The sequence below is a fragment of the Capra hircus genome, chromosome 6 (assembly GCF_001704415.2).
Source record: "Capra hircus breed San Clemente chromosome 6, ASM170441v1, whole genome shotgun sequence".
Lineage (NCBI taxonomy): Eukaryota > Metazoa > Chordata > Mammalia > Artiodactyla > Bovidae > Capra > Capra hircus.
In genome coordinates, this window is record NC_030813.1 from 104,958,652 (window position 1) to 104,986,614 (window position 27,963).

Below are 27,963 nucleotides of genomic sequence, written 5' to 3' on the forward strand. Positions count from 1 at the left end.
ATCATGATGGTGTGATCACTCACCTAGAGTCAGACATCCTGGAATGTGAAGTCAAGTGGGCCTTAGAAAGCATCACTACGAACAAAGCTAGTGGAAGTGATGGAATTCCAGTTGAGCTATTTCAAATCCTGAAAGATGATGTTGTGAAAGTGCTGCACTCAATATGCCAGCAAATTTGGAAAACTCAGCAGTGGCCTCAGGACTGAAAAAAGTCAGTTTTCATTCCAATTCCAAAGAAAGGCAATGCCAAAGAATGCTCAAACTGCCGCACAACTGCATTCATCTCACTCGCTACGAAAGTAATGCTCAAAAATCTCCAAGCCAGGCTTCAGCAATACGTGAACCGTGAACTTCCAAATGTTCAAGCTGGTTTTAGAAAAGGCAGAGGAACCAGAGATCAAATTGCCAACATCTGCTGAATCATCGAAAAAGCAAGAGAGTTCCAGAAAAACTTCTATTTCTGCTTTATTGACTATGCTAAAGCCTTTGACTGTGTGGATCACAATAAACTGTGGAAAATTCTGAAAGAGATCGGAATACCAGACCACCTGACCTGCCTCTTGAGAAACCTATATGCAGGTCAGGAAGCAACAGTTAGAACTGGACATGAAACAACAGACTGGTTCCAAATAGGAAAAGGAGTATGTCAAGGCTGTATACTGTCACCCTACTTATTTAACTTATATGCAGAGTACATCATGAGAAACGCTGGGCTGGAAGAAACACAAGCTGGAATCAAGATTGCCGGGAGAAATATCAATCACCTCAGATATGCAGATGACACCACCCTTATGGCAGAAAGCGAAGAGAAACTAAAAAAACCTCTTGTTGAAAGTGAAAGAGGAGAGTGAAAAAGTTGGCTTACAGCTCAACATTCAGAAAAAGAAGATCATGGCATCTGGTCCCATCACTTCATGGCAAATAGATGGGGAAACAGTGGAAACAGTGTCAGACTTTGTTTTGGGGGGGCTCCAAAATCACTGCAGATGGTGACTGCAGCCATGAAATTAAAAGACGCTTACTCCTTGGAAGAAAAGTTATGACCAAACTAGATAGCATATTCAAAAGCAGAGACATTACTTTGCCAACAAAGGTCCGTCTAGTCAAGGCTATGGTTTTTCCTGTGGTCATGTATGGATGTGAGAGTTGGACTGTGAAGTAAGCTGAGCACCGAAGAATTGATGCTTTTGAACTGTGGTGTTGGAGAAGACTCTTGAGAGTCCCTTGGACTGCAAGGAGATCCAACCAGTTCATCCTAAAGGAAATCAGTCCTGGGTGTTCATTGGAAGGAATGATGCTAAAGCTGAAACTCTAGTACTTTGGCCGCCTCATGCAAAGAGTTGACTCATTGGAAAAGACTCTGATGCTGGGAGGGATTGGGGGCAGGAGGAGAAGGGGATGACAGAGGATGAGATGGCTGGATGGCATCACTGACTCGATGGACGGGAGTCTGAGTGAACTCCGGGAGTTGGTGATGGACAGGGAGGCCTGGCTTGCTGCGATTCATGGGGTTGCAAAGAATCAAACATGACTGAGCAACTGAACTGAACTGAACAGCTTTCTTCACAGTCCAACTCTCACATCCATACCTGACCACAGGAAAAACCATAGCCTTGACTAGACGGACCTTTGTTGGCAAAGTAATGTCTCTGCTTTTGAATATCCTATCTAGGTTGGTCATAACTTTTCTTCCAAGGAGTAAGCGTCTTTTAATTTCATGGCTGCAGTCACCATCTGCAGTGATCTTGTAGCCCAAAAAAATAAAGTCTGACACTGTTTCCCTATCTATTTGCCATGAAGTGATGGGACCAGGTGCCATGATCTTCGTTTTGTGAATGTTGAGCTGTAAGCCAACTTTTTCACTCTCCTCTTTCACTTTCATCAAGAGGCTTTTTTAGTTCCTCTTCACTTTCTGCCGTAAGGGTGGTGTCATCTGCATATCTGAGGTGATTGATATTTCTCCCCGCAATCTTGATTCCAGCTTGTGCTTCTTCCAGCCCAGCGTTTCTCAGGATGTACTCTGCATAGAAGTTAAATAAGCAAGGTGACAATATACAGCCTTGACGTACTCCTTTTCCTATTTGGAACCAGTCTGTTGTTCCATGTCCAGTTCTAACTGTTGCTTGGTCTCTCCTGGTAAAAGCTTTATGTGTGATATCAGGTAATGTGAGAATGTTTTTCCCTGTCAAATGCATTGGGACCACTGGCTACTGTTTTATAATCACTGTGTGTATATGGTAGATGTGCTGTGTGGGGAAGTCCAATGTCTTCATGACTTTTGAAATGAGCCTTATTAAAATTCAGTCACTTAAGAATGAACTTGGTTTATCTTCAGAGAAAGAAAAGGATGGGCCAGATGAATGCCTGTCGTTTTAGAATGGAGTTTAAACAATTGCTTGGTTGAGTATCAGCTTTGTGGAGAAGCCAGATCCCAGCAGGCCTTGGAGGGTGGCTGTTGGCTCTGCACTGACCCATAGCTGTTGACATTGCATTTGACCTGAACAGGGCATCTCAGCGTTGAGGACTTTTGATCTCAAAACGTTCTGTGTGCCCTGTGATGAAAGCGGCCCTCAGAGATGCCCTGTGTTTGGATGGGACGGTAGGGCTGTCTTCATGGGTGGACTTGCAGAGGCTGAAAGCACACAGGTCCTTGGGTTGGGCATCACAGTCCCCCGTTTATTTTGAACCATTTATATGAAATGCGTTACTTCAGTGTCTTTTCATCTGTGAAGTGGGATTATAGCGAAACCTGTCCCAAGAGGTTATCAGGAAGAGCGAACAAATGCGCTGGTGGACGGACAGCGTTCGGCTGGTGCCTGCCACACAGCATGCGCGTAATGAGAGTTCTCTGTCAACTCGTGCTGCTGCTTCTGCTTTTAAAGAAGCATGTTTATTGCCCTCCCTTTGTAGTAAAGCTCAGGGAGATTAAGCAACTTGCTCAAAATTTCAGTTGGCAAAGGTTAAGAGTTTAGGGATTTTATTAAAAACACCCATTTTCCCCCAGCAAGTTTTGGAGTTACCTGAAAGAAATAAGCAGTCAGAACGTGAAAAAGCCAAACGGAGAACCAGGCTGTAGCTTTGTGGCCAGATGTGGGTGGAGCTGGAGCAGACACTCTCAGCTGCCTGGCTGCAAGCGAGCGGAGTCTGCTCCCTGCCCTCTCCAGACCCTACCCCAGCCAGTCCTCTTCCCTCAGACATGGGAGGGAGGGGTTGAGAAACAGAAGAGGAAGTTCATCCAGCTGGGGTCCCTCGAAGCCTAACGAGGCGGGCATCAGTGTCCCTTTCAGAGGAAGTAGCAGAGACTGAGCAGAGATGAGACCCAAGAAGCTCAGCCAACTCCCTGGATTTCTTACCCATTTCTCTGCTGTCTGCCCTGCTCCACCCAAACTCCACAGTCTTTTGCCAGGAGTCTGCTCCTCTGCTGATATCCTGCCCTGCACTATGGGTGGAGGTAGATGAACTCAGACAGGGGGAAGAGACCCAGCCCTGGAAGTTGCCTTCATTCCTTGTTTAAACCTTGTTTTGATGGCAGTTTGATGGTTGGTACTCAGGGTGAACAGTTACCGTGGCACCACCAGTCTCTATGACCATCCTGGTTCCTGGCACACATCTGGGGCCTTCCTCCCAGCATCCCGACAGTACTTAGCAATTTCCAAGCCTCCTGTGTTGAAAACACTGGGAATAACAGATGGGCTTGGAGGAGGAGAGTTCAGTGGGGAAAACAGTCGCTTTGGATATATATGTGCATGTTCCCACTTTGAGTGACTTTTAAAATGAGTGCTCTGTGTGGAAACATTCAAAAAAATCTCTCTTGTAGAGCTTTCTGTATCCACTGTAGTTGAAAACATTTTAAAAATCAGTGTCTATAAATAACTCTCACATGAAACCCAGTTTATATTTGTGGGGAAAAAAAAAAGCCAAAATTAAATAAGATAAGAAGTAACAGTTTATTGACCTTTTGATGATATAAATAACTTAGCCTTTGAGTCATATAGACCTGTGATCCATGCCAGTCCTGCCCCTTATTAGCCTGTGAGCTCACGTGGGCCTCAGTTTCCATGTTTATAAAATAGAAATGGGGGCAACGTCTAATTCATCCGATTGGCTATAGGGGAGCCAATGCCAGCACGAAGCAAGCATTTCACTAGCTGCCTGGCACACACAGCGGGTGCTCTGTAAGTGCCCATCACTGTGGGGTGACGTCAGATGTACAGCACACTGTTGAATACAGATGCATGAAGAAACAACCTGACGTTGCTCGCTGGGTGTTTTTCTGAATTCCCAAGCATCCCCCTTCGTGACTACTATGCTGAAAAACTGAACTTGCCACCTGCCAAGAATCTGTGCATACATTAAGAACTCCAGTCTGATAACTTAGAATACTGGGTTCCATCCAGGCTTCACCGCATGTGTCCCTGAGCAAATTACTTACCAGCTCTCTGACTCAGTTTCCTTATCTGTTAAAACAGGTGTGATGATGTTACTCATCTCGGGATTGCTGGGAGAGTTCCATGAGCTAACGCATTTCATGCAGAGATCTTGGAATAGAGCCTGGCACATAGTAAACTCTCGGTGAAGGTTTTGGGGTTGGTAGGGTGTTTTTTTTTTTTTAAAGTGGTATTGATCGTCTTAAGTGGAATTTTAAGCAAAAACTTGCTAAAGTCTATTTAGAAATAAACTAGCTAGAGATCTGATGTGGGGTTGGGTTGCTTGTTCAAGTATGGGTTATTACTAGCTTGGCAGCAGAAAATCTGTACTTCAGAATCACCAAACATGTTAAAAGAGAGCGAAAAATGGGAGATTTTAAAAAATAATGTTTCGTTCAGAAAGCTATCAAGTGTGTATTGAAGTAGACAGTATTTATAAGGAGTCCGCCCCTACCCACACTCAGCTGTCAACTCGTGACTGATCCTCTTTCAGGTGTTACTATCCATCCATGTTATATTTAAGCAAATCCCAGGTGTCATGAGAAATAGGGATCACATTTGTTATACTTTAAGTGAAACTTCTTGTAATCAAGTTTTCTGAGGAGCTTCTTGTTCTTGGCACTCACCCCCACACACCATTCCACCCTGGCAGACTGAACCTAGCTAAAGATGCGGGAGGGGGAACTTAAAGAGGGGAGCTTCTGTGTCTAGACTGTACAGTGGATTCCCTTGGACATTTAAACCTTTATTGAAAACATTATGACTCCTTTAAAAAAAAAAAAAGGCTGTTTCATATAAGGCTTTCTGCTATGTCAGATACACTATGACTGAATGTTTGTGTCATCCCAGAATTGAAGCCCTGATAGCCAACGGGATGGTATGGAGGTGAGGCCTTCGGTGCCTAATTAGATCATGAGGGCGGGGCCCCCTTGAATGGGATCAGTGTCCTTAGAGGAAGAGATTCGAGACCACCACGTGAGGACTCGTCAAGAAGGCAGCTGTCTAAAATTAGGGTGAGAGCCCTCCCCAGGCCCCAGATATGCCGCCACGTTGGCCAGGACCTGCCCGCCTCCGGAACCGAGAGAAATAAGCGTTGGTTGTGTAAGCTACCCAACCTGTGGTGTTTTGTTATAGCAGCCCAAACTGAGACACAGTATGTTAGTTTCTTGTTGCTGCTGTAACAAGTTACCATCAATTTAGTGGCTTAAAATGACAAAAATGTTTTGTGTTCTTGTTCTGTGGGTCTGAAGTCCACAATGGGACTTCCTAGGTTGAGATCAAGGTGTGGGCAGGGTTCTGTTCTCTTCTGGAGCCGCTAGGGGAGGATCCACTAAGTTGCGTTTTCCAGCATGCAGATGTGGCATTCATCCCTGGGCTCCCTTCCTCTGTCTTAAAAGCCAGCAGTGTTGGATCGAGTCCTCGCGTTGCATCGTTCTGACTCTCTTTTCTGCCTCCTTATTCTCCATTCATGGACCTCCCCGGATACTCCAGCGTAAATCCAGGGTAATCTCCCTATTTTAAGCTCAGCTAATGAGCATCTTATTACCTTCTGCCACAGTGATTCCCCTTTGCCATGTAACATAATAAATTCACAGGTTCCGGGGATAAGACTTGGACGTCTTTGGGAGGAGGGTATATAGCATTCCCTTGCCTACCGCAGTAGGTATAATCCTTAGGGTATTGTTCAGTGCATGTGTGCTTAATCACTTAGTCATGCCCAGCTCTTTGTGATCCCATGAGACTGCGGCCCGTCCTCTGTCCATAGGCTTTTTCAGGCAAGAATACCGCAGTGGGTTGCCATTTCTTCCTCCAGGGGATCTTCCAGACCCAGGAATCCAACCTGCATCTCTTGTGTCTCCTGCATTGGCAGGTGGGTTCTTTACCACTGAGCCACGTGGGAAGCTCACATTATTCAGTGCCCACTATCTATTCAACAGGCAGTGAAAGTTTTTGTGCCTGACAGGCTCTGGGGAAAGGGGAGGACCCTTTACCCTCTAGGAGCTTGTGGCGCTCTGGTGAAGGGAGGCTAATCGGTAAGGAGTCATTGTGGTCTTTGTGGTCGGTGGGGAGCGTGGCAGGACTGAGGCCCCTCGGGACTTCTGGAGCTGCACTGTGAAGGGCCTGGGCTTGGGCTTGACCCCCCACTGATTAGGCGCAGAGATGACAATTAGCTGCCCTCTGGCGAGTCGTCTGGGAGAGATGCTTCCTTTGACTGCAGGGTGTTCCATAACCAGAATTCACGCCTCCGGAGTGCCCTGTCCCCTCCACTCGCGTTGCCTTACTCTCACTGCTTGCCTGGCCCCTTGTAGGCAGGGGTTGGGGAAGGGAATGGGAACCATTGTTCTTTGTTGTTGTCGTTCAGTTGCTCAGTCGTGTCCAAGTCTTTGTGACCCTTGTGGACTGCAGCACGCCAGGCTTCCCTGTCCTTCAGTATCTCCTGGAGTTTGCTCAAACTCCTGTCCATTGAGTCAGTGATGCCATCCAACCATTTCATCCTCTGTCGCCCCCTTCTCCTCCTGCCCTTAAATCTTCCTAGCATCAAGGACCCTGACCCTGGTGCTGGGAACCACTGAAGCATATTAAACAGGAGAGTTAATTTGATTATATCTCATATGTGGTATAGTAAGCACCTAGTTTGCAGATCTACATTTTTTTTTCCCAACAGTCTTAAAAGTCAGATTTTAAAATGCAGCGTAAGTGGAAAATTGGAATAAGAGGATGAAGCAGGCAGCTGTGGTTTAGTGGAAGACAGGCCAAATGAACTCGAGAGTCCTGAGCTTGCCTCCAACCCCCACCAGACACTAACCGTGTAACTGTGGGCGAGTCACATAGCCTCTGCAAGCTTCACATTCCCAGCCTGGTTGTAAGCACAGTGACGTCAGTGCCCTCAACGGGCCACTGGGGAAGAAGGAGGTCATGTGTGTGTGTGTGTGTGTGTGTGTGTGTGTGGAGGTTCCTTATGGAGCCAGGGTTGCCGAACAGTCTCAGTAACCTTTGTAATCTGGTAAATAAATGAATATGTGGCCACAGTTCATTTTTTTCTTTAATTCATGCTCTTAAGATGCCTGAGGGTGCTTTTCTGAACCGTATTTTTTCTTAGTCTAGACCCTGGGAAATGTAACTGAACCCCAACTGACCTATCCCCAGACAATTGCTGAATGTTTCTTTAGTGGTAAATACTGTTTTTGTATTTAGACGTTTACTCGGTCTGCAAGTACTGACTGACCCTATGCCGGGCTCCATGTTGTGCATAGGGCTGTGGGAGAAGCTGGGCAGCCCCCTCCTCACATGGTTCCTAACCCCTGAGAGAGGCGTGTGCGCAAAAGTGAAGCCAGTGGACGTGGCCACGTGTGTAGCTGAGTGCCCAGTGGGTGGGATGCAGACATGCTTTTAAGTTCAGAGCGGAGTGAAAATTGGCCTGAGTTGGCCTTGACAGAAAAACTTTCATGCAAAAGATGAAAGTTCAGCAGATCCTTTGAGACTGGGGCTGCGTGTGTTTGGAATAAATACAAAGGGCATTAGGAGGAAGCAAGCGTGAGCTGTGGTCACAGGGCCGCGCAGGCCCCCAGCTTAGCTAATCATTCTCTCCTTCTGGAAGCGCTGTTGTCCATGTCGACCACGTTCCCAGTCTTCTTCCTACCTCTTGTTGTTTGGTTCTTAATCCCCCCTTCCACACACGGCACCTGACACATGGTAGGGGCTTTCGCACGAGGAATGAGCCATCGGGAGTTCAGTCCCCTGTGCTTTTGCGTCCTCCCTTGTTCATCCACAGAAGCGGGGAAGATGGAGATGTGCTGTGTGGGGGTATGTCACTGCTCCCGACTCTTCTGTTTAATTCTGCTGCTCTGCATGGACCCTGTTTATAAACTTAGTAGCTCCAGCCTTAGAATCCATCCCCTAGAACACTTGGAAGAAGGAATGTTTGTCTATAAAATTTTAGGTAGAAAATGCTGAAGGAAGGGAACTGGCCTTTATTAAGCACATGCTGTGCAGTCACTAGACATATGCATTATCTCGTAGAATCTCGGAGTCCCTTCGAGTCACCTCTTCACTGCTGTTGGTTCTTGCCTTCTTCCTTTAATTGTTGCGATCTGTGATTTAAGCAGGAGACCTAGGCCCAGGAATGTGGGTGACTTTGACGAGTCAGTGATTATACAGGAGTCTAAAATCAGAAGTGTCCGGTTTGGAGCTTCAGAATCCTTTGAAGACTTGAAGAGAGAGCATTCCACTCTCTCTCTCTGCTAATTTAAAATTTGTTGCATATGAGTGTAACATATTTATCCATATAAACCTTTTGCTTTCTTTCTATGACAGATTTCACACATTGGCAAGCTGAGAGATTTTCTTCTGGAACATAGAAAAGATTATATTAATGCTTATAGGTAAGTGTCTGTTTTTTAAATCATGATTTTGGTGACTGTTCTTTGCCTTATATTCCTTGTGAGGTTTTCGTCCTCACTTTATACTAACTCTGGGTTTTAATGGGGAAGATCAGTTTGACAGTAAAAGAAAACCTGCAGAGCAGAATGGGGCTCCTCCAGCCAGAGTAAGTGCAGCCATATCCCACATCCTTAAAGTCACCACAGCCCCACAGCAGTGTCCCCTGAGGCGCACACGTGTTTGCAGCTCTGTACGTGCCATATATCTTGTGAAGCATGCAGAGAGGATGGGGCAGTGTCTCACTGAATGCATTACTACTGAGCAAAGGAAGAGATCGTGCCAGTCACATAAAAATGCCATTTGGAGAGAGGAGAACTCTTGCCTCCCTGAGGGTTTTTGTTAGGTTGATTTTTAAAAAGAAAAGCATTTTGATTGCGACCTCCAAAAGCACTTCTAGAATGGGCTCCGGCTCTCAATAAACTCAGGACTGTACTGCAGTGCAAATGTCATGCCTCCTGCTCTTCCTTGACCTCTGTTTGCACCCAGCTTTCGTGTGGCATATCTCCCATAGGATTCAGCTTCAACTGTAGTGCCTAAGCAGTGGAAAAGTTGGACTAGATACAGGAAACGACATCATTAGAAGCATCTGTTCAGGATTTCATCATTATAGAATAAGGGGTTTTGCCCTTTGGAAGCCTTCCTATCACACAGTTAGAAAATATGGAATAAATCTTCTGAATTTATAAAAGGACTTTAATCAATATATGCAAAAATGGAAATATTTCATATCAGTTTTTTAACAGAGAAAAAAATTATGCCCCAGGTGGGTTTTAAATAATCTCTACCACTTTGTCTACTTTATGCTTTTAAGTGTATTTCATTTACATAATTTTGGAATATAGTAAAATTATTATTCTAGTGCTTCATACCAAGTAAACCTTATTTTAAAGTTCTCAGTTAAAATAGTTGGTCAACACTAGATGGCAGTATAAATTTTATTTCTAAAGGTATGTATGTACATCAGATGCTAATTTTATAGTCTGTACAGATGGAAGTGACTGTTGTTTTGGAAAACTTAACAAAACTGGTGTAAGCCTATCATTTTCCAGCTCCTTTGTTTAGTACTTGACATCTTAGGTTACATAAGTGGTCATGGAGATCTCTCATGGAAATCCATTATTAACTTCCCTTTGCCTTCGAAAGGCATCCAGCTAAAGTGAATGCTTTAAACGTTGGTTTAGTTCAAGCTACTCTGTCTCCTTATTAGCCATGCGAACCTGAGAAATTCACTTAACTTGTAGAAGGCAATGTCTTCCTCTAAACCATAAGCCAAGTCCAGCTCACTGCCTGTTTTTGTACAGCCTGTGAGCTGAGAACAGTTCTCGCATTTTTTAATGGCTGTGGGGGGAGTAATCATCATCATCATGAAGTGAAGTGAAGTCGCTCAGTCGGGCCCGACTCTTTGCGTCCCCATGGTCTGTAGCCTATCAGACTCCTCCGTCCATGCGATTTTCCAGGCAAGAGTGCTGGAGTGGATTGCCATTTCCTTCTCCAGGGTATCTTCCTGACCCAGGAATCTGCCGCATTGCAGGCAGACACTTTACCATCTTAGCCAATAATCATAGTATTTTACCTCATAAGAAAATTAAATGAAGTTAAATTTTTGGTGTCATAAATAAAGTTTATTGGAACACCAGCATGCCCATTCATTTGCATGTTATATATGGATGGCTGCTTTTACACCTCAGCAGCAGAGCTGAGCAGCTGTGCCCAGGCTGTATGGCCCTCAGAGTCTAATATTTACACTCTGGCCCTTTTCAGAAAACCTTTGAGGAGTCCTGCTCTAAATAACGAGAGTGATGCTCACTTGCCTGTTAGATTCAGACAAGACGGTGCAGCTGAAATGCTGTGCAGAAAAGAAAAAAAGCAGTGGATTTATAAAAAGATTATTGTATAAGGCAGCTATTCTGTAACTTTGCAGTAGTTTTAAACTTTTGACTATAGGGGTAGGATTAAGACATTTCTCCTTGAACAGCACAGATCAGCTCCACAACACTGCCTGTCAGTGTTCCCAGAGCAGCACGGCGTGGACTTACTCCAAGTCCTCATGTTTCTCAGGACAGCGGGTAGCTGGCTTCCGCTTCCCCATTTCCCAGCCACTGTGGCAGCACACGTTGGGAGGGAGCACAAGGTCCCCAGAGCCCATTCCACTCTTGTCTTCGCAGTGGTTGTGTGGCTACAGCGTCAGCACAACTAGTGCTCCTGAGGCTTCCTGAGTCTTGACGGGTCATCACCCCACTGAGTCCTCCTCCCAGTTGTGCTTCATCAGTAGCCAGAGGACTCCGAGTTCCGCTCCTGCCCCTGTTTTGGCTCCTCTGAAAGAGCAGGGCTTTGGGGGTCAGTCACACCTGAGTTCTAGTCCCAGCTCCACCAAGTATTAGTCATGTGAGTATACACAACTCACTTCAGATATTTGTGCTTTAGTTTTCATTTGTTTTTAAATAAAGTATGGATAATGTGGATAAGGGGCTTCCCAGGTGGCTCAGTGGGTAAAGAATCCTCCTGCCAGTGCAGGAGGCACAGGAGATGCAGGTTTGATCCCTGGGTCAGGAAGATCCCCGGGGGAGGAAATGGCAACCCATTTCCATTTCAGTATTCTTGCCTGGAGAATCCCATGGACAGAGGAGCCTGGCGGGCTACAGTCAATAGATCGAAAAGAGTCGGACATGACTGAGCACACTCACACACAGTATTCTTATGAGGACTGAATGAGATGTGTGTGAGGGTTCCTGTCACACGTAAGTCCCTTGGTGAATGGTTATTGAATTGGAACCCCATTTAACCTGTGGTGCAGGTGAGTCAGTGGCCATTTGATAAAGAAAGCACCTCTTAGGGCGTCTGGGGGCTCAGTGGTAAAGAATCCACCTGCCAACGCAGGAGACACGGATTCGATCCCCAATCCGAAAAGATTACATGTGATGAGGAGCAACTAAGCCCACGTGCCACAACTACTAAGCCTGTGCTGTAGCACCCGGGAGCCATAACTGCTGAGCCCATGTGCTGCAGCTGCTGAAGCCCGCGAACCCTGGAGCCTGTGCTCTGCAACAGCTGAAGCCACAATGAGAGGCCTGAGTGCCTCACCCGGAGAAAAGCTTGAGCAACAGTGAAGACCCAGCACAGCCTTAAAGAAGTAAACTTATTTTTTAAAAAAGAAAGAAAGCACCTCTGTTTCCTGCCAGAGAGGAGGGAGGGAAAGAGAGGATGCCAAAGTCAAGCCGACGTGACACAGATAGACATAGTCAAAGCTCGCTCACCAGTGAAATCTGGGGTAGCAGCGTAGGTGAGATCTGCGGGCGAGTGGCCTTGCTGAAGGCTCCTGAATTAGACAGGTGCACTCAGCCGTTAGTGCCACGGAGCGGTCACAGCCCTGGAGCACAGAGAGCACAGAGGCCCCTGGGAGCGCATGAGAGAAGGAGCAGAGCAGAACCTCCGCTGCCACTAAACAGGGAGATCCCAGAGGAGAGGAGAGAGCAGAGCCGTGGCTGGAGGCCTGTTCACTCCCTGCTCAGGTCCTTCTGCCAGGCTGCCAGTCAGAGAAGTCCCTGCCCCAAGGGAGGGGCAGGAGGGAGGAGACTGAGGAGGGAGGGAGGGTGTCATGAGAGGTGTGGATTCTCTGGTAGAAACAGGAGGACCAGGGAATAAGCATTTCCCACACACACACACACCCTACATTCTCTCCAGAGGGAGAAGGGCCACCCTTATCTTCTCCCATCACACTCTCCCTCCCAAAGGTGGTAGACTATTTAAAATATTTTCTTTGTTTTACTTCTGTGCCTCCCAGTGCAGGGTGCTGGCCTTGGCCTGTTCCTAGTGATCTCTAGTGGCCTTGCTCTTCAGTTCGGTTCCGTCCAGTTACTCAGTCGTGTCCAACTTTTTGCGACCCCATGAGCTGCAGCACACTAGGCCTCCCTGTCCATCACCAATTCCTGGAGTTTACTCAAACCCATGTCCATTGAGTCGGTGATGCCATCCAACCATCTCATCCTCTGTCGTCCCCTTCTCCTCCTGCTCTTCATTGGCTTGAAGCAAAGTTTGGGTTTCCAGCCAGAGACTGAGGTCAGGCCGTAGCATTGAGAACGCCAAATCCTAGTCACTAGACCAGTGGCCAATGACAAAGCCCTGGCCCTTTGGCTTTGCAGGAAAGAATTCCCACAAAGGCGGAAGTAGTGAAACAAGGAAAGTGTTTATTAGGAGGGAGAAGAGTACAGTACCTGTGGATAGTAGACACATGGGTGGACTCAGAGAGTGTCCCACCCTTGTGGTGGTTTAAATCACTTATGTGGGGCATTTCTTCCAGATTTCCTTTGGCCAGTAATTTTCCTTTGGTTCTGAGTCTACCTTTGGTGCATCTCCACATCCTCCCATGTATGTACGTGCATCTCACAGCCAAGGGGGATTCCAGCAAAGAGGCCTGTGGGTAACCTTGACCCATAGGCCTCCCCTTTTGACCACTAAGGAGCTTTCTAGTCGGGAAGGTCTCCTTGACTTTGAGAATGAGAAATCTGTGGTCTCTTGTCTTTCATCTGGGCAGTGCCCAGCCTCCTCTCCCTATTGTCCTGCTGTTTTCATCTTGAAGTGCCGGGAAAGGACTCCAGCTAATCACCCTGGTGGGCCCATCTATCTCCTGCCTCGCTGGGAACATTTTGGATAGAGTGTGATCATGGAATTGAGAGAAATATTGCCTTCAGACCCACAAGGCTATGTTGGTTTGACATAATTAGGAAGCTATAATTTTTCCCATAATGTAGAACTCAGACTTTATTGACCCATTTAATTAAAAAAATTATAATGACATTTTACTAAAGCAGAACAGCAAGCAACCTAAGTAGCCTCTGGCTAGATCTCTTGAATGATTTTAATTAAAAATGATTTCTCCACCTCTGGTAGATAGACCTTTCCCTTAATATCTTGACGACACAACAGTACCACCTGGAGGGAGAAACTTTCTTGGTTTCTGTCGTTACTACTACTAGAATGACCATACTGGCAATTTCCAATTTAAAAGGTTAATATATAATGTATCGTAAATGAACAGCACCTTTTAATTGAGTATAATCAGTTTTATCAAATTAACCTTTAGACCTTTTCAGTTTCACTGAACTGAAAAGTTTCCATTAAGTCAAAATAGAGAAGGAGGACGTTAACCTCACGTTCCTGAAATTGGTCATTTTATAGATCGACTCCGTCCATGGGGTGCCTCGTCACTCGGAAGTGAGCACCGGTCTCATTTATCCGCCCCAACCCCGTTAGCCTCCATTTCCGTTTCCGGTTTCCCTTGAGCCAGTTTCTTGAGGGGCGGTACAGACTGCGCCCGTGTGCTCACAGCTCTTCGTCCTCCCAGCCCTCCGTCCTCCTGTGCCAGACTGGGGAGTTGTGGGGAGGGTTGATGAGCCTGCTTGCCCGGCCCTTGCCCCCTTTCCCCTCCCTGGGGTCTTCCTGCTCAGCACATTTCTGTCAGGATTACCGTGTTAAGCCAAATTAGTTAAGGAAACAAGACCCTGCAAAGGGCTGGAGACCATCCCTTCCCCTGGAACCTACGGGCTGCCTTCCTCCTTCCAGTGCTCGCCCAGAAAGTGTGGACCCTGGGCTTGGGGAGGGTTTGGGGGGTTGCCGGTACTGAAGGAGGAGAGGAGAGGAAACTGGCCTCCTGCTTGGCCCTGAGGAGAGCCCCAGGCTTACTCCTCCCTCTTCTCTTGGGGGCCTGTCCTAGGAGGGACACATTCCTGGGGCCTCTGTACCTCCGTATTTCCAGGGGAGGCTCTGGAAGTGGGATGTCTGCAGGTCTCAGGGGAAGGGGTGCAATCAGACCAGGAGGGACCTGATAAGGAGCACAGCTGTAGCTGTGTGTCAGGCTTCTCACATGGGCCTCACTCACTAAGCGAGGTCATTCTGAAAGCAGTTGGTTATTGCTCCATTGATTTATCAGCCTACTAAATCCTAGGATTGCTGGTGATGATGGGGATACAGCAGTGAACAGGCAGACAAATGCCACCACCTTTATGGAATGTGTATTTTGGAGGGGAAGATAGAAAAGAAACAAAATGAGTAAAACATAGAATGTTGGAGTTCAGTAAACGTTTTTAGGGGAAGTGAAGAAGGGAAAATAGAAACTGTCAGGGTGGATACAAGTGTTTAAAGATAGCTTGCTGCTGCTGCTAAGTCACTTCAGTCGTGTATGACTCTATGCGACCCCATAGACGGCAGCCCACCAGGCTTCCCCGTCCCTGGGATTCTCCAGGCAAGAACACTGGAGTGGGTTGCCATTTCCTTCTCCAATGCATGAAAGTGAAAAGTGAAAGTGAAGTCGCTCAGTCGTGTCTGATTCTAGCGACCCCATGGATTGCAGCCTACCAGGCTCTTCCATCCATGGGATTTTCCAGGCTAAAGGACTGGAGTGGGATGCCATTGCCTTCTCCAATAAAGGTAGCTTAGGGAAGTACTTATTAAGATGCAGGGACTTTGAGTAAACTCCTGCAAGAAGTAAGCATTCCGTTCATGGAGATCTCATCCAGGGAAAGGACATCCCCGAAGAAGAAGACAGCCAGCTAGTGTACGTCTTGGTGCAGGGGTACAGCTGTAGTGTTTCAGGAAGTGCTCAGAGGCCAAGGCGGCTGGAGCAGGGGGAGGTGGGCAACTGAAGATAAGCCCAGAGAGGGCAGGAGCCAGAGCTTGTGAGTCACCTTAAGGCTCGTGCAGCTCTTGTAAGGGCCTTGGCTTCTGCTTTTAGGTGGGAAGCACTGGACATCTGTATGGAGGATTGATAGATCTGACTGACTGTGTAACAGGAACCGTAAGGCTGGTGCATTTGAATCATCGGAGGAGGAGCTCGCCAGACACAACAGACCAGCTGGCAGTTAACGGTCTAACCTTGGGATCCCAGTGACATGGCCCAGAGGGGTTAGCAGTGGGTGGGATAACAAGAGATCAGATTCTGGAAGTGTTTTGAAGGTGGAGCCAGTGAAATTTGTTAATAGGTTATTTGTGAACTGAGAGAAAAAGAGGTGCCAGGATGACTCCAGGTTTGAGGCTGAGCAGCTAGAAGGAATGGAATTGCCCGCAACACAAGTGGGAAGTGGGCTTGGGAGTGGCTGCAGGCTCAGTGTGGGGCGTATTTGCAATACAGATTAAACATCTGAATAGAGATACTGAACCAGCAGTTAGATATATCCTTCTCAAGTTCAAGGAGAGGTTCAGGCTAAAGATATAAATTTGGGACTTATAAGTGTTAAACTAACAAAAAAAAACCCACTAGCCTAGCCGTACTCACCAAGAGAGCAGTGTGGACAACAGAGATATTCAGGGACTAAGGGTGTGCTATGCTTAGCCACTCAGTCGTGTCCGACTCTTTGAAACCCCATGGACTGTAGCCCACCAGGCTCCTCTGTCCATAGGATTTCTCATGGATTGCCACGCCCTCCTCCAGGGGATCTTCCCAACCCAAGGATGGAAACCAGGTCTTCTGCATTGCAGGTGAATTATTTACTGTTGGAGCCACCAGGGAAACCCATGGGTAAAAGGTGTCAACAAAAAACCTGAAAACCAGCAGCCAAGGAGGTGGGAGGGAACCAGGAGAGAATGTAGTCAGGAGACAGGAGAGAGCAGATCAGGGAAGGGGAGCCATCAGCACTGTCCAGTGGGTGGAAAGTACCTTGGGGGGAAGGATGACCCCAGTGGTGACCTTGGAGAGTAAAGACCACAGTTGGGGGATCAGGGCAAAAGACTGTTTGGTCAGGAAAATGGAGTTGGGGCTGTAAGCTTCAGATGCATTGGTTCCACGGTCTAGAACAATCTCCCACCTCTTAGCCTGGCCAGCTCCTCCTCATCCTTTAAGTCTCAGCTTAGCAGTCATTTCAGCAGGGAGCTTTGTGCTCCCCTTCACACCCCATCCAGACTCCAGGTGTGGGCATTTGCTGCTGCCCCTTCATTCTGTCCTCTCTCTCTCCGTCAGTCATGTCATGTCTGAATACGGGAGAATGACGGACACAGAACGAGACCAGATAGACCAAGACGCTCAGACGTTCATGAGGACCTGCTCAGAAGCGATCCAGCAGCTGAGAACACAAGGTGTGTGCCCTGAAAGAGGCAGCCGGCAGCCTCTTCACGATTAAGTACTCACAGAATGCGTGTGGCATAGCCAGTTAAAGCTCTCTCTTGTGCTCTTATTTAGGTTTCGGTCTCAGAACTTTCAAAGTCTTCTTTTTCCTCAGTAGTGTTTTAACCTAAGCTGTTAAAAAATCATGCAAAGGCCATGATTCAAGTTAAATGGATGGGAAGAGGGAGGTGGAAAGGACCTCTCCAGACAGAAGCAAGAGTTTACCTTGGGCCAGGGTCAGAGAAGATGACTCGAGTGTGGAGGTGTGTGCGGGCGTGCCTGTGCTCTGGGCGGCGTTGAGTAGGGCAGCAGTTGACGGCATGTGAACGAGGACGCACGAAGGTGCTCAGCTCTCCACTTGGAGCGTCTACTGTAGTGACAGACTGTCTTGGTAAAGAGGACGGCTCTGGAGCCTTGGCTGCTTCTGCACCCAGGCTGGCTCCACGTGTTCAGGCCATGTGGCTGTGGGCAAGTCAGTTAGTCGCCCTGGGTCTCAGTTTCTTCATCTATAAAATGGAGACAATTATATGGCATATTTCTTGGGGTCAACCCAGGGATTGACCCCAAGCCTCCTGCATTGCAGGCAGCCTCTTTACCATCTGAGCCACCAGGGAAGCCCATTCTTGGGGTCACCATGAGAATTAAATTCTCCTAGCACCCTCAGAACAATAGCTAGCCTTAGGGTTACTACCATCATCTCACTTTCATTGATGTTGAATTTTTACTGGGGCACTGAGACGGCTTCCCAAGTTAGGTGTCTACCTTGATTCTCTGTTAATTTCCTTAAGCAGATGCAGATTACATTACATAGCATGGAATTCAAGTGGTCAGATGCTGCTGTGCTCGACCCAGACTTTTGTTTGGGTAGCTTCCATTTGAACCCTGATGGACCACCTGGAGAGTGATAAAAACTGTAGACTTCCCTACCTCAAAAAAATATGCAGATGCATCAAGTTTTGTGTATAATTTTATGGATCCGTTGAATTCCCCATGTGAACCTCAGGTTCAGCAGCAGCCCTGTGGTGAAACAGATCACGTCCCCTACCCTTACAGACATTCATTGAGATACCTTGAAAATACATGCACATTAATACAATGAGAAATAAGTACCAAACCATGTGACCCTGGGCTCCTTCCAAATTCCTCATGTGTAAAACAGGCATAATCATAATCGCCTTCTGCATTGTTTGGGCCATTAGCAGTATTTTGTGTAAAGTACTGGCAGGGTGCCTCACACTGTAGGTACCCAGCCTCTACCAAAATATAACTGGCACAGACTCTAAGAAGAAGTGATGATTCACGGGAGAAAGGCGTCCTCGTGGCTCAGAGAGTCAAGGTTTCCCAGAGAAGGAAGGTTTCACTCAGTGTCGGAGGTGAATGTGAGTGGCTGAGGGAAGAGGACGGAGCAGCCGACGCTGACAGGCAGCCGGGCAGGCAGAGGGGAGTGTGTGCTCTGATTTAAAATGGTCCTTGAAGGTCAGCTTGAGCATTGGATCCTGTTAACACGCACGGGGTTAGCTCTCAAGAAATGGCCCACGTCAAACACGATCGCTTCGTAATAAACCATAAATTATCTGACTGTAGTTTTTCTGCAGGTTTAATCTTTTACTCTCGCAAAACCTCATAAATCTCACTCTTTTAAAAATGAAATGTCACCTGACACAGGACTTGTTTTATAGCTGTGTTTTTAAGAATACATCTAATAAAGAAGCTGTTGTAAGGAAGCTGATGAATTGTTCTTCAGTGTAATTGAATACAGAGCCCTGAATATTGTCCTTTTCTCTTTCAGCCCACAAGGAGATACACTCTCAGCAAGTGAAGGAGCACAGGACTGCCGTTTTGGATTTCATTGAAGATTACTTAAAAAGTATGTCATTTTATCTTAAAGGTCACATGTGGCATTTCACAATAGGTGGGATGCAACCTTTAGCTTTGCTAGCTGAAGACTGTAATGTCTCACTGCATATAATGATACCTTTGCCTGAGAAGCAGTTTTAAATGGTCTCTTGTATTTTCCCCTGGACAGGAGTGTGTAAACTTTACTCAGAACAAAGAGCCATCCGAGTCAAGCGAGTGGTGGACAAGAAAAGATTGTGAGTATTATCTTCATTGGTGTTCTTTAATTAACAAAAGTAATGATAATAATAGCAGCTAAAGTTTGTAGATGATGATGATTTAGTTGCTAAGTTGTGTCCGACTCTTGGTGACTCCATGGACTGTAGCCCACCGGGGTCCTCGGAATTCTGTCCATGGAATTCTCCAGGCAAGAATACTGGTGTGGGTTGCCATTTCCTTCTCAAGGGATCTTCCCGACCCAGGGATCGAACCTGGGTCTCCTGCACTGCAGGCGGATTCTTTACCAACTGAGCCACGAGGGAAGCCCAAAGTTTGTAGAGCTTGATTCTTGTAAAGCTTCAATTTCCTCACGAACTGCTGTGACCCGGATTCCCTGGGCACGTTCTGTGCTGGACACTTTTCTAGCTCACAGCAGCCCCAGGAGGCAGGTACTTTATGGGGAGGCTGAGGCTTGGGAAGTGGGGTAACTCACCCATGTCCCTTAGCCAGGAGGTGGCAGAACTGGAATTTGAGTCCATATAGAGAGACATACATATATTGGTCAGTTGATTTTCCCCCAAGGTACAAAGCGATTTTAGTGGAACAAGGATGGTCTTCTTTAACATGAATGCTAGAACCATTGGATATCCTTTGTTGTTGTTGTGCAGTCCCTAAGTCATGTCTGACTCTGCGACCCCATGGACTGCAGCACGCCAGGCTTCCCTGTCCTTCACCATCTCCCAGAATTTGTTCAAACTCATGTCCATTGAGTCGGTGATGCCATCCAACCATCTCATCCTCTGTCACCCCTTTCTCCTCCTACCCTCAATCTTTCCCAGTTCAGTTCATTCGCTCAGTCGTGTCCGACTCTTTGCGACCCCATGAATCACAGCACGCCAGGCCTCCCTGTCCATCACCATCTCCCGGAGTTCACTCAGACTCAAGTCCATTGAGTCTGTGATGCCATCCAGCCATCTCATCCTGGGTCGTCCCCTTCTCCTCCTGCCCCCAATCCCTCCCAGCATCAGAGTCTTTTCCAATGAGTCAGCTCTTCGCATGAGGTGGCCAAAGTACTGGAGCTTCAGCTTTAGCATCATTCCTTCCAAAGAAATCCCAGGGCTGATCTCCTTCAGAATGGACTGGTTGGATCTCCTTGCAGTCCAAGGGACTCTCAAGAGTCTTCTCCAACACCACAGTTCAAAGGCATCAATTCTTTGGCGCTCAGCCTTCTTCACAGTCCAACTCTCACATCCATACATGACCACTGGAAAAACCATAGCCTTGACTAGGCAGACCTTAGTTGGCAAAGTAATGTCTCTGCTTTTGAATATACTACCTAGGTTGGTCATAACTTTTCTTCCAAGGAGTAAGCGTCTTTTAATTTCATGGCTACAGTCACCATCTGCAGTGATTTTGGAGCCCAAAAAAATAAAGTCTGACACTGTTTCTACTGTTTCCCCATCTATTTCCCATGAAGTGATGGGACTAGATGCCATGATCTTCGTTTTCTGAATGCCAGCGTCAGGGTTTTTTGCAATGAGTCAGTGTGGCCAAAGTATTGGAGCTTCAGTTTTACCATCAGTCCTTCCAATGAATATTCAGGGTTGATTTCCTTTAGGATTCACTAGTTTGATCTTCTTGCAGTCCAAGGGACTCTCAGAAGTCTTCTCCAACACTGCAGTTGGAAAGCCTCAGTTCTCTGGTGCTTAGCCTTCTTTATGCTCCAACTGCCACATCTGTCCATGACTCCCAGAAAAACCGTTGCTTTGACTATATGGACCTTTGTTGGCAAAGTCATGTCTCTTTTTTTTAACATGCTGTCTAGGTTTGTCATGGCTTTTCTTCGAAGGAGTAGTAAGTGGTTAACACATGTTAACTTGTACTGTTATCTGCTGTTAAGCATTTGCCATGTATCAGGCAGTATTGTTTATTTCATTTAATCCTCACAGCCACTTTGTCGGTAACTACTAGTATCTCATTTTATAGAGGAAATTGAGACTCAAGAAATTTGGGTTACTTGCCCAGTGTCACACAGCTGAACTCAGATTTGAACGTCAGATTAACCAGGGTTATCTCAAACAATGGGCTTTGTGTTGGAGGTTGAATGAAAATAATCTGGGTAAAGGATCAGAAAAGGTGTACACCTGTGGTGGATTCATGTTGATATATGGCAAAACCAATACAATATTGTAAAGTAATTAGCCTCCAATTAAAATAAATACATTTATATTAAAAAAAAAGGATCAGAAAGGAAGAATGGCTCAGGCAGGAGGGCAGGCAGAGTGTTTGCCCAAAGCAGGTCCTGGGAGAAGAAACAAGGGCTCTGACAGTGTTCTGTGTGCTGTTGAGATAGGGTGTGGTCACTGGGTCTCACACCCACCAGAAAGAGATGCTAACTTCTGCTTCCTGATCCCAGGCGGTCCCTGACCCTTGAGACTTAGCAGGTCCCTGAGTAAGGTAAGAAGGGGGCTCTTGCTGCTGCCTCCTCAGCTTCTGGTTCTCAGCAGAGGTTTGGACAAATTAAGATCAGTCAGATGGGAATTGTTCTCATTTAGGCTGTGAAGTTCAGCCTCCTCTCCTGTCAGATAGCTGCCCTGTGCCAATTACTTTGAGCAGAGGACCTTGAGGGAGATAACTGTGTGAGCCGCCTCAGCGTGGTCCAGCCCTCCCTTTTAGTTCTTTCCTCTCCTTACCCCAGAAGGCACCTGCCTAAAACATGTATACTTGTAGCACTCCCTTTCTCCAGTGTCTTACAGAGCTCACCGTCACAGCGTGACATTCCAGGCCCATAATACTTTCAGTTGGCCCCCATGGATTTATGCTCTGACCAAAGCTGACTGCTTGTGTCCTTTGACATTCTTGTGCCCTCATCCTTTCTGATTTCTTTGCCTAGAATGCCCTTCATACATACACACTTATATTATCTGTCCCTCTTCCCCTAATCAGGTGACCCACCACTGTAGTTTGATAACACCTGAACTGGTCTAGACCCTGTTTGCAGACAGGAGTCCCCTGATCAAACAGCAGTATCAAATTGCCATAGATGTTTCTAAATAGTTATTCTTCATTTTTGTACTTACTCATAGCAGGCCAGTAACAGTTCATAGTCTCATACTGGTCTGTGGATCACACTTGAGTAGCACTGGCCTGAAAATCACTCAGTATGAAGTACATGCCCAGTAAATATCTGTAAGTGTGAAGATGGCTTAGATGATGTGATGCATTTCCTGCTCTGGGGGAGTCCAGGGGAGTCCAAGAGATCTGTGCCCTGGTGGACACCTTAATCCGACAGCCATCCTTGAAACGAGAGTACTACAGTACTAAGGATCAGTGTGGGTTTTCTCCTTTCTACCTAGAGCCTTTGTTGAGAGATTGTTGTTGTTCACAACAGCACTCAGTCTTGTCCAACTTTGCGACCCCATGGACTGCAGCACACCAAGCTTCCCTGTCCATCACCAACTCCCAGAACTTGCTCAAATTCATGTCCATCGAGTCAGTGATGCCATCCAACCATCTCATCCTCTGTTGTCCCGTTCTCCTCCTTCAATCTTTCCCAGCATCAGGGTGTTTTCCAATGAGTCAGTTCTTCACATCAGGTGGCCAAAGTACTAGAGCTTCAGCTTCAGCATCAGTCCTTCCAATGAATATTCAGGACTGATTTCCTTTAAGATTGACTCTTTTGATCTCCTTGCACTCTGAAATAGTTATCACTTTTCTCTAATATTTGTGTAGGGCTTTATCTAAGGATTTCAAAGAACTTCTTCCATGTAGTTTCTTGTTTCAGACCTGGAAAAAGTGTTTCTCTCCCTCTCCTCTCTATCCTTCTGTTCTTCCCAAATTTTATATAAAATCCCAGAGTTTTTCAAATAAGGGACCTGGAAACAGATGTTGGCCAGGTGGAAACTGTTTTGATTGCAGTTATGAAATGCTCAGCTTTCAGTTAGAGAAATCAATTAAAGTAAATCATGGAGCATAAACTGATCTTTCTGATGACTTTTTTAAAAAATTGCTTTTTTCAAATTGCCTTCAACTAGTTAATTTGTAATTTCCCTGAGGATTTCAATAGACATTCTGTGTATAATTAGATCTGTTTTCATCACTTAAAAAAAGGCGAAAAAAGCGCTCAACTTCGTCTAAGTCTGCTGCATTGCAGTCCTTTGTTCATTTTAAATTAAAAACTGGCACAGTAGCATACTCTGGACACAAAGGGTGACAGATATTAATGGATCCCTTTATTTAAAAGTCAGTTAAGCCCCTCTCCTTCCTGAACAATTAAGTCCTGCAGCCATGGAATGGGTCAGAGTGAGGGGGGATGTCCACAGTTATGGGGACGTTTCCCGGGGCAGCTCAGAGCCTGAGCGAGCTGAAGAGGTCTGGCTCAGCATGGGCAGCAAGAGCCTGCGCCGCGACAGGGGAGGAGAGGCGGTGGAAGAGGCAGATTGGTTTTATGCAGGGGGATCGATCAAATAATAAACACAGAAGGATAATGGAAGCCAGGTTCAGACTCTCAGGGGAGTGAAAGGGAAGTTGGATTAGAATGAAAAGGACTGGTGTGAACTCATGGTTTCCAGTTTACATAGGTGGACATAGAAATGAAATGTGGTCGTAAACGTGTGTGCATATCTAGTTCTGCAAAAGCAGACCAATTTCTCTGGCTCTGTCCGCTGACAGAGCCTGGACACACTGACATCCCAGAGATAATAAGCATGTTTAGCACTCAGACCTTGGCTTCTAAGTAGCAATTTCAGCTTCCAGGAACCGGGGCTCCTTGCAGAAATGACTGAGTCTGGGGCTAGGTCAGGGAAAGTATAAAATGAACTTGGAGCATATTGTTGTACCAGAAAGCAAGGGAAGGCTCAGAGAGTGATGGGGACTGCAAAAAGGACATAAACCAGTTTGAAAGCTGCCGGTGACCAAATTAAAGACAAAGGACAGGCTTCCCTGTCCTTCACCATCTCCTGGAGTTTGTTCAAACTCATGTCCATTAAGTCAGTGATGCCGTCTGACCATCCCATCCTTCGCCACCCCTTCTCCTCCTGCCTTCAGTCTTTCCCAGCATCAGTTCTTTTCCCGTGAGTCGACTCTTTGCGTTAGGTGGCCGAAGTATTGGAGTTTCAGCATCAGTCTTTCCAGTGAATATTCAACTTTCATCTTTAGGAAATACTAAAATATTCAGAGGTGAAGGGGCATCAGGTTGGCATATTTCTCTCCAGTGGTTCAGTAAAAAGCATTCTCGATACTATCCTTCAGATTACTATGCCTGTGACTATATTTATTCCACAAGAAAATAAAATGCTAAAAGATCCCGTCTCACACATGTTAGAAAGGCTAAAAGAAAAGTGACACTTCAGGGAGGGTGTGCAGCAGCTGGAACTCTCGTTTATGACTGGTGGGAGTATGAAGTAACTGTGTATTGCGTGCATGCTTAGTCACTCAATCGTGTCTGACTCTTTGCAGCCCCACAGACGGTAGCCCGCCAGGCCCCTCTGTTCATGGGATTCTCCAGGCAAGAGTACTGGAGTGGATAGCCATTCCCTTCTCCAAGGGATCTTCCTGACCAGGGATCGATCCTGGGTCTCCTGCATTGAAAGCAGATCCTTGACCATCTGAGCCACCAGGGAAGCCTTGTATTCAGTTCAGTTCAGTCGCTCAGTCGTGTCCGACTCTTCGCGACCCCATGAATCGCAGCACGCCAGGCCTCCCTGTTCATCACCAACTCCCGGAGTTCACTCAGACTCACGTCCATCGAGTCTGTGATGCCATCCAGCCATCTCGTCCTCGGCCGTCCCCTACTCCTCCTGCCCCCAATCCCTCCCAGCATCAGAGTCTTTTCCAATGAGTCAGCTCTTTGCATGAGGTGGCCAAAGTACTGGAGTTTCAGCTTTAGCATCAATCCTTCCAAGGGATTCTCAAGAGTCTTCTCCAACACCACAGTTCAAACACATCAATTCTTTGGCGCTCAGCCTTCTTCATAGTCCAACTCTCACATCCATACATGACCACAGGAAAAACCATAGCCTTGACTAGCCGGGCCTTAGTCGGCAAAGTAATGTCTCTGCTTTTGAATATACTATCTAGGTTGGTCATAACTTTTCTTCCAAGGAGTAAGCGTCTTTTGATTTCATGGCTGCAGTCACAATCTGCAGTGATTTTGGAGCCCAAAAAATTAAAGTCTGACACTGTTTCCACTGTTTCCCCATCTATTTCCCATGAAGTGATGGGACTGGATGCCATGATCTTCATTTTCTGAATGTTGAGCTTTAAACCAACTTTTTCACTCTCCTCTTTCACTTTCATCAAGAGGCTTTTTTAGCTCCTTTTCACTTTCTGCCATAAGGGTGGTGTCATCTGCATATCTGAGGTTATTGATCTTTCTCCCAGCAGTCTTGATTCCAGCTTGTTTCTTCCAGTCCAGCGTTTCTCATGATGTACTCTGCATGTAAGTTAAATAAGCAGGGTGACAATATACAGCCTTGACGTACTCCTTTTCCTATTTAGAACCAGTCTGTTGTTCCATGTCCAGTTCTAACTGTTGCTTCCTGACCTGCATATAGGTGTCTCAAGAGGCCCGTCGGGTGGTCTGGTATTCCCATCTCTTTCAGAATTTTCCATAGTCTATTGTGATCTACACAGTCAAAGGCTTTGGCCTAGTCAATAAAGCAGAAATAGATGTTTTTCTGGAACTCTCTTGCTTCTTCAATGATCCAGCAGATGTTGGCAATTTGATCTCTGGTTCCTCTGCCTTTTCTAAAACCAGCTTGAACATCAGGGAGTTCACGGTTTACGTATTGCTGAAGCCTGGCTTGGTGAATTTTGAGCGTTACTTTACTAGCATGTGAGATGAGTGCAATTGTGCGGTAGTTTGAGCATTCTTTGGCATTGCCTTTCTTTGGAATTGGAATGAAAACTGACCTTTTCCAGTCCTGTGGCCACAGCTGAGTTTTCCAAATTTGCTGGCATATTGAGTGCAACACTTTCACAGCATCATCTTTCAGGATTTGAAATAGCTCAACTGGAATTCCATCTCCTCCACTAGCTTTGTTCGTAGTGATGGTTTCTAAGGCCCACTTGATTCCACTTTCCAAGATGTCTGGCTCTAGATTAGTGATCACATCATCATGATTATCTGGGTTGTGAAGATCTTTTTTGTACAGTTCTTCTGTGTATCCTGCCACCTCTTCTTAATATCTTCTACTTCTGTTAGGTCCATACCATTTCTGTCCTTTATCCAGCCCATCCTTGCATGAAATGTTCCCTTGGTATCTCTTAAGTTTCTTGAAGAGATCTCTAGTCTTTCCCATTCTGTTCTTTTCCTCTATTTCTTTACATTGATCGCTGAAGAAGGCTTTCTTATCTCTTCTTGCTATTCTTTGGAACTCTGCATTCAGATGCTTATATCTTTCCTTTTCTCCTTTGCTTTTCGCCTCTCTTCTTTTCACAGCTATTTGTAAGGCCTCCCCAGACAGCCATTTTGCTTTTTTGCACTTCTTTTCCATGGAGATGATCTTGATCCCTGTCTCCTGTACAATGTCACGAACCTCATTCCATAGTTCATCAGGCACTCTATCTATCAGATCTAGGCCCTTAAATCTATTTCTCACTTCCACTGTATAATCATAAGGGATTTGATTTAGGTCATACCTGAATGGTCTAGCGGTTTTCCCTACTTTCTTCAATTTAAGTCTGAATTTGGTGATAAGGAGTTCATGATCTGAGCTACAGTCAGCTCCTGGTCTTGTTTTTGTTGACTGTATAGAGCTTCTCCATCTTTGGCTGCATAGAATATAATCAATCTGATTTCGGTGTTGACCATCTAAACACCCAAATAGTTCTCCAAAGTTAAATGACCATCTGATGACCCAGCAATTCCACACCTTTGTTCTTTATGCCTAGAATATTTTTTCTGCTCTTCTGTGCCTGGCAAAACTTTACTCCTCTTTTAAGAGCTTGCCTAAGTGATACCTCCCCTGAGAAGCCCCTGGGTATTTCTACTCTTTGAATTAACAGCAGTTATATTTTTAAAGTACTTACCTTTGATGTAATACTGTTTGTTTGTTTTTCTTTTGGTCTAGTGCATCATTTGGTCTTTGCAGTGATTTTGAGTATTAATATTGGAAAGGTACCAAAAGCCAGGTTTCTCATTCTCAAAGAAGTGAAAGGAGAAAGGCAGAATGAACCTTGTTTTATTGGTCAGAACAAAAGATACCGGAAGCGACTGTACAAATGCAGAAACTGAGGCCCAGTACTTAGAAGGTGAGCCAGAGCAGCCAGAGCAGTACGTGCTTCACGCCAACCTCTGTGCTAAGTACATTGTCACGGGTGACCTCATGCAGTGTTTGCAAGATTCTTCTTTGTAGAAAAGTGCTTTGCAGATGAAGAAATCTCAGGGGATTGAAAAAAACAACAACAGGAAAGTGTCACATTGCAGACAAGTGGCAGACCAGAATCCAAACCCACTTTTTGTCTCCAAACAGATTTCTGAGCATATCTTTCTCAGACAGACGGGCAGTCAGCCAATAGTTTGAGGACTGTGTCCCCATCCGCCGTAGATTTGTGGAATTACTGGAGTAGCCTGTCAACCGAGACCATCCAGGAGGACATCAGGCCAGTCCTGCCAAGGAACGTGGCCAAGGACAAGGCTGCCTTGCCACTGAGGCATGGCCACCACCCCGAGACCTCTCCTCTGCTGATCTACCAAGACTCCTCAGATCCTTCCCTCTCCACAGCACCAGCCTGGAAGATGAGCACTAGTTGGCCCATGACTGAAGACCCTACTGAGTCCTTTACACTGATAGCAGCAGTGTTCTCCCATCTCTTGAGACTTTTGAATTATTGATGGCTTGTGCCAGCTGCTTCCTTCTTTTCCTCCATTGATTTGTATCTTGACAGAATCTTTTTTAAAAAATGTTTATTTCTTTAGGGTTTCTCAAGACTGTCTAACCCCTCTGC

At 46.2% G+C, this 27,963-nt stretch overlaps 1 protein-coding gene across 1 annotated transcript in view; it reads left to right on the forward strand.

Annotated features, from left to right (window-relative positions):
• STX18 (syntaxin 18) overlaps window positions 1-27,963 on the forward strand; it is a 118,982-nt gene that overhangs the window by 65,550 nt on the left and 25,469 nt on the right. Inside the window, exons 2-5 of the mRNA XM_005681895.2 lie at window positions 8,742-8,809; window positions 16,816-16,931; window positions 18,749-18,826; window positions 18,986-19,052. Coding sequence (XP_005681952.1) covers window positions 8,742-8,809; window positions 16,816-16,931; window positions 18,749-18,826; window positions 18,986-19,052 — 329 coding nt within the window. The remainder of the gene's footprint in view (window positions 1-8,741; window positions 8,810-16,815; window positions 16,932-18,748; window positions 18,827-18,985; window positions 19,053-27,963) is intronic.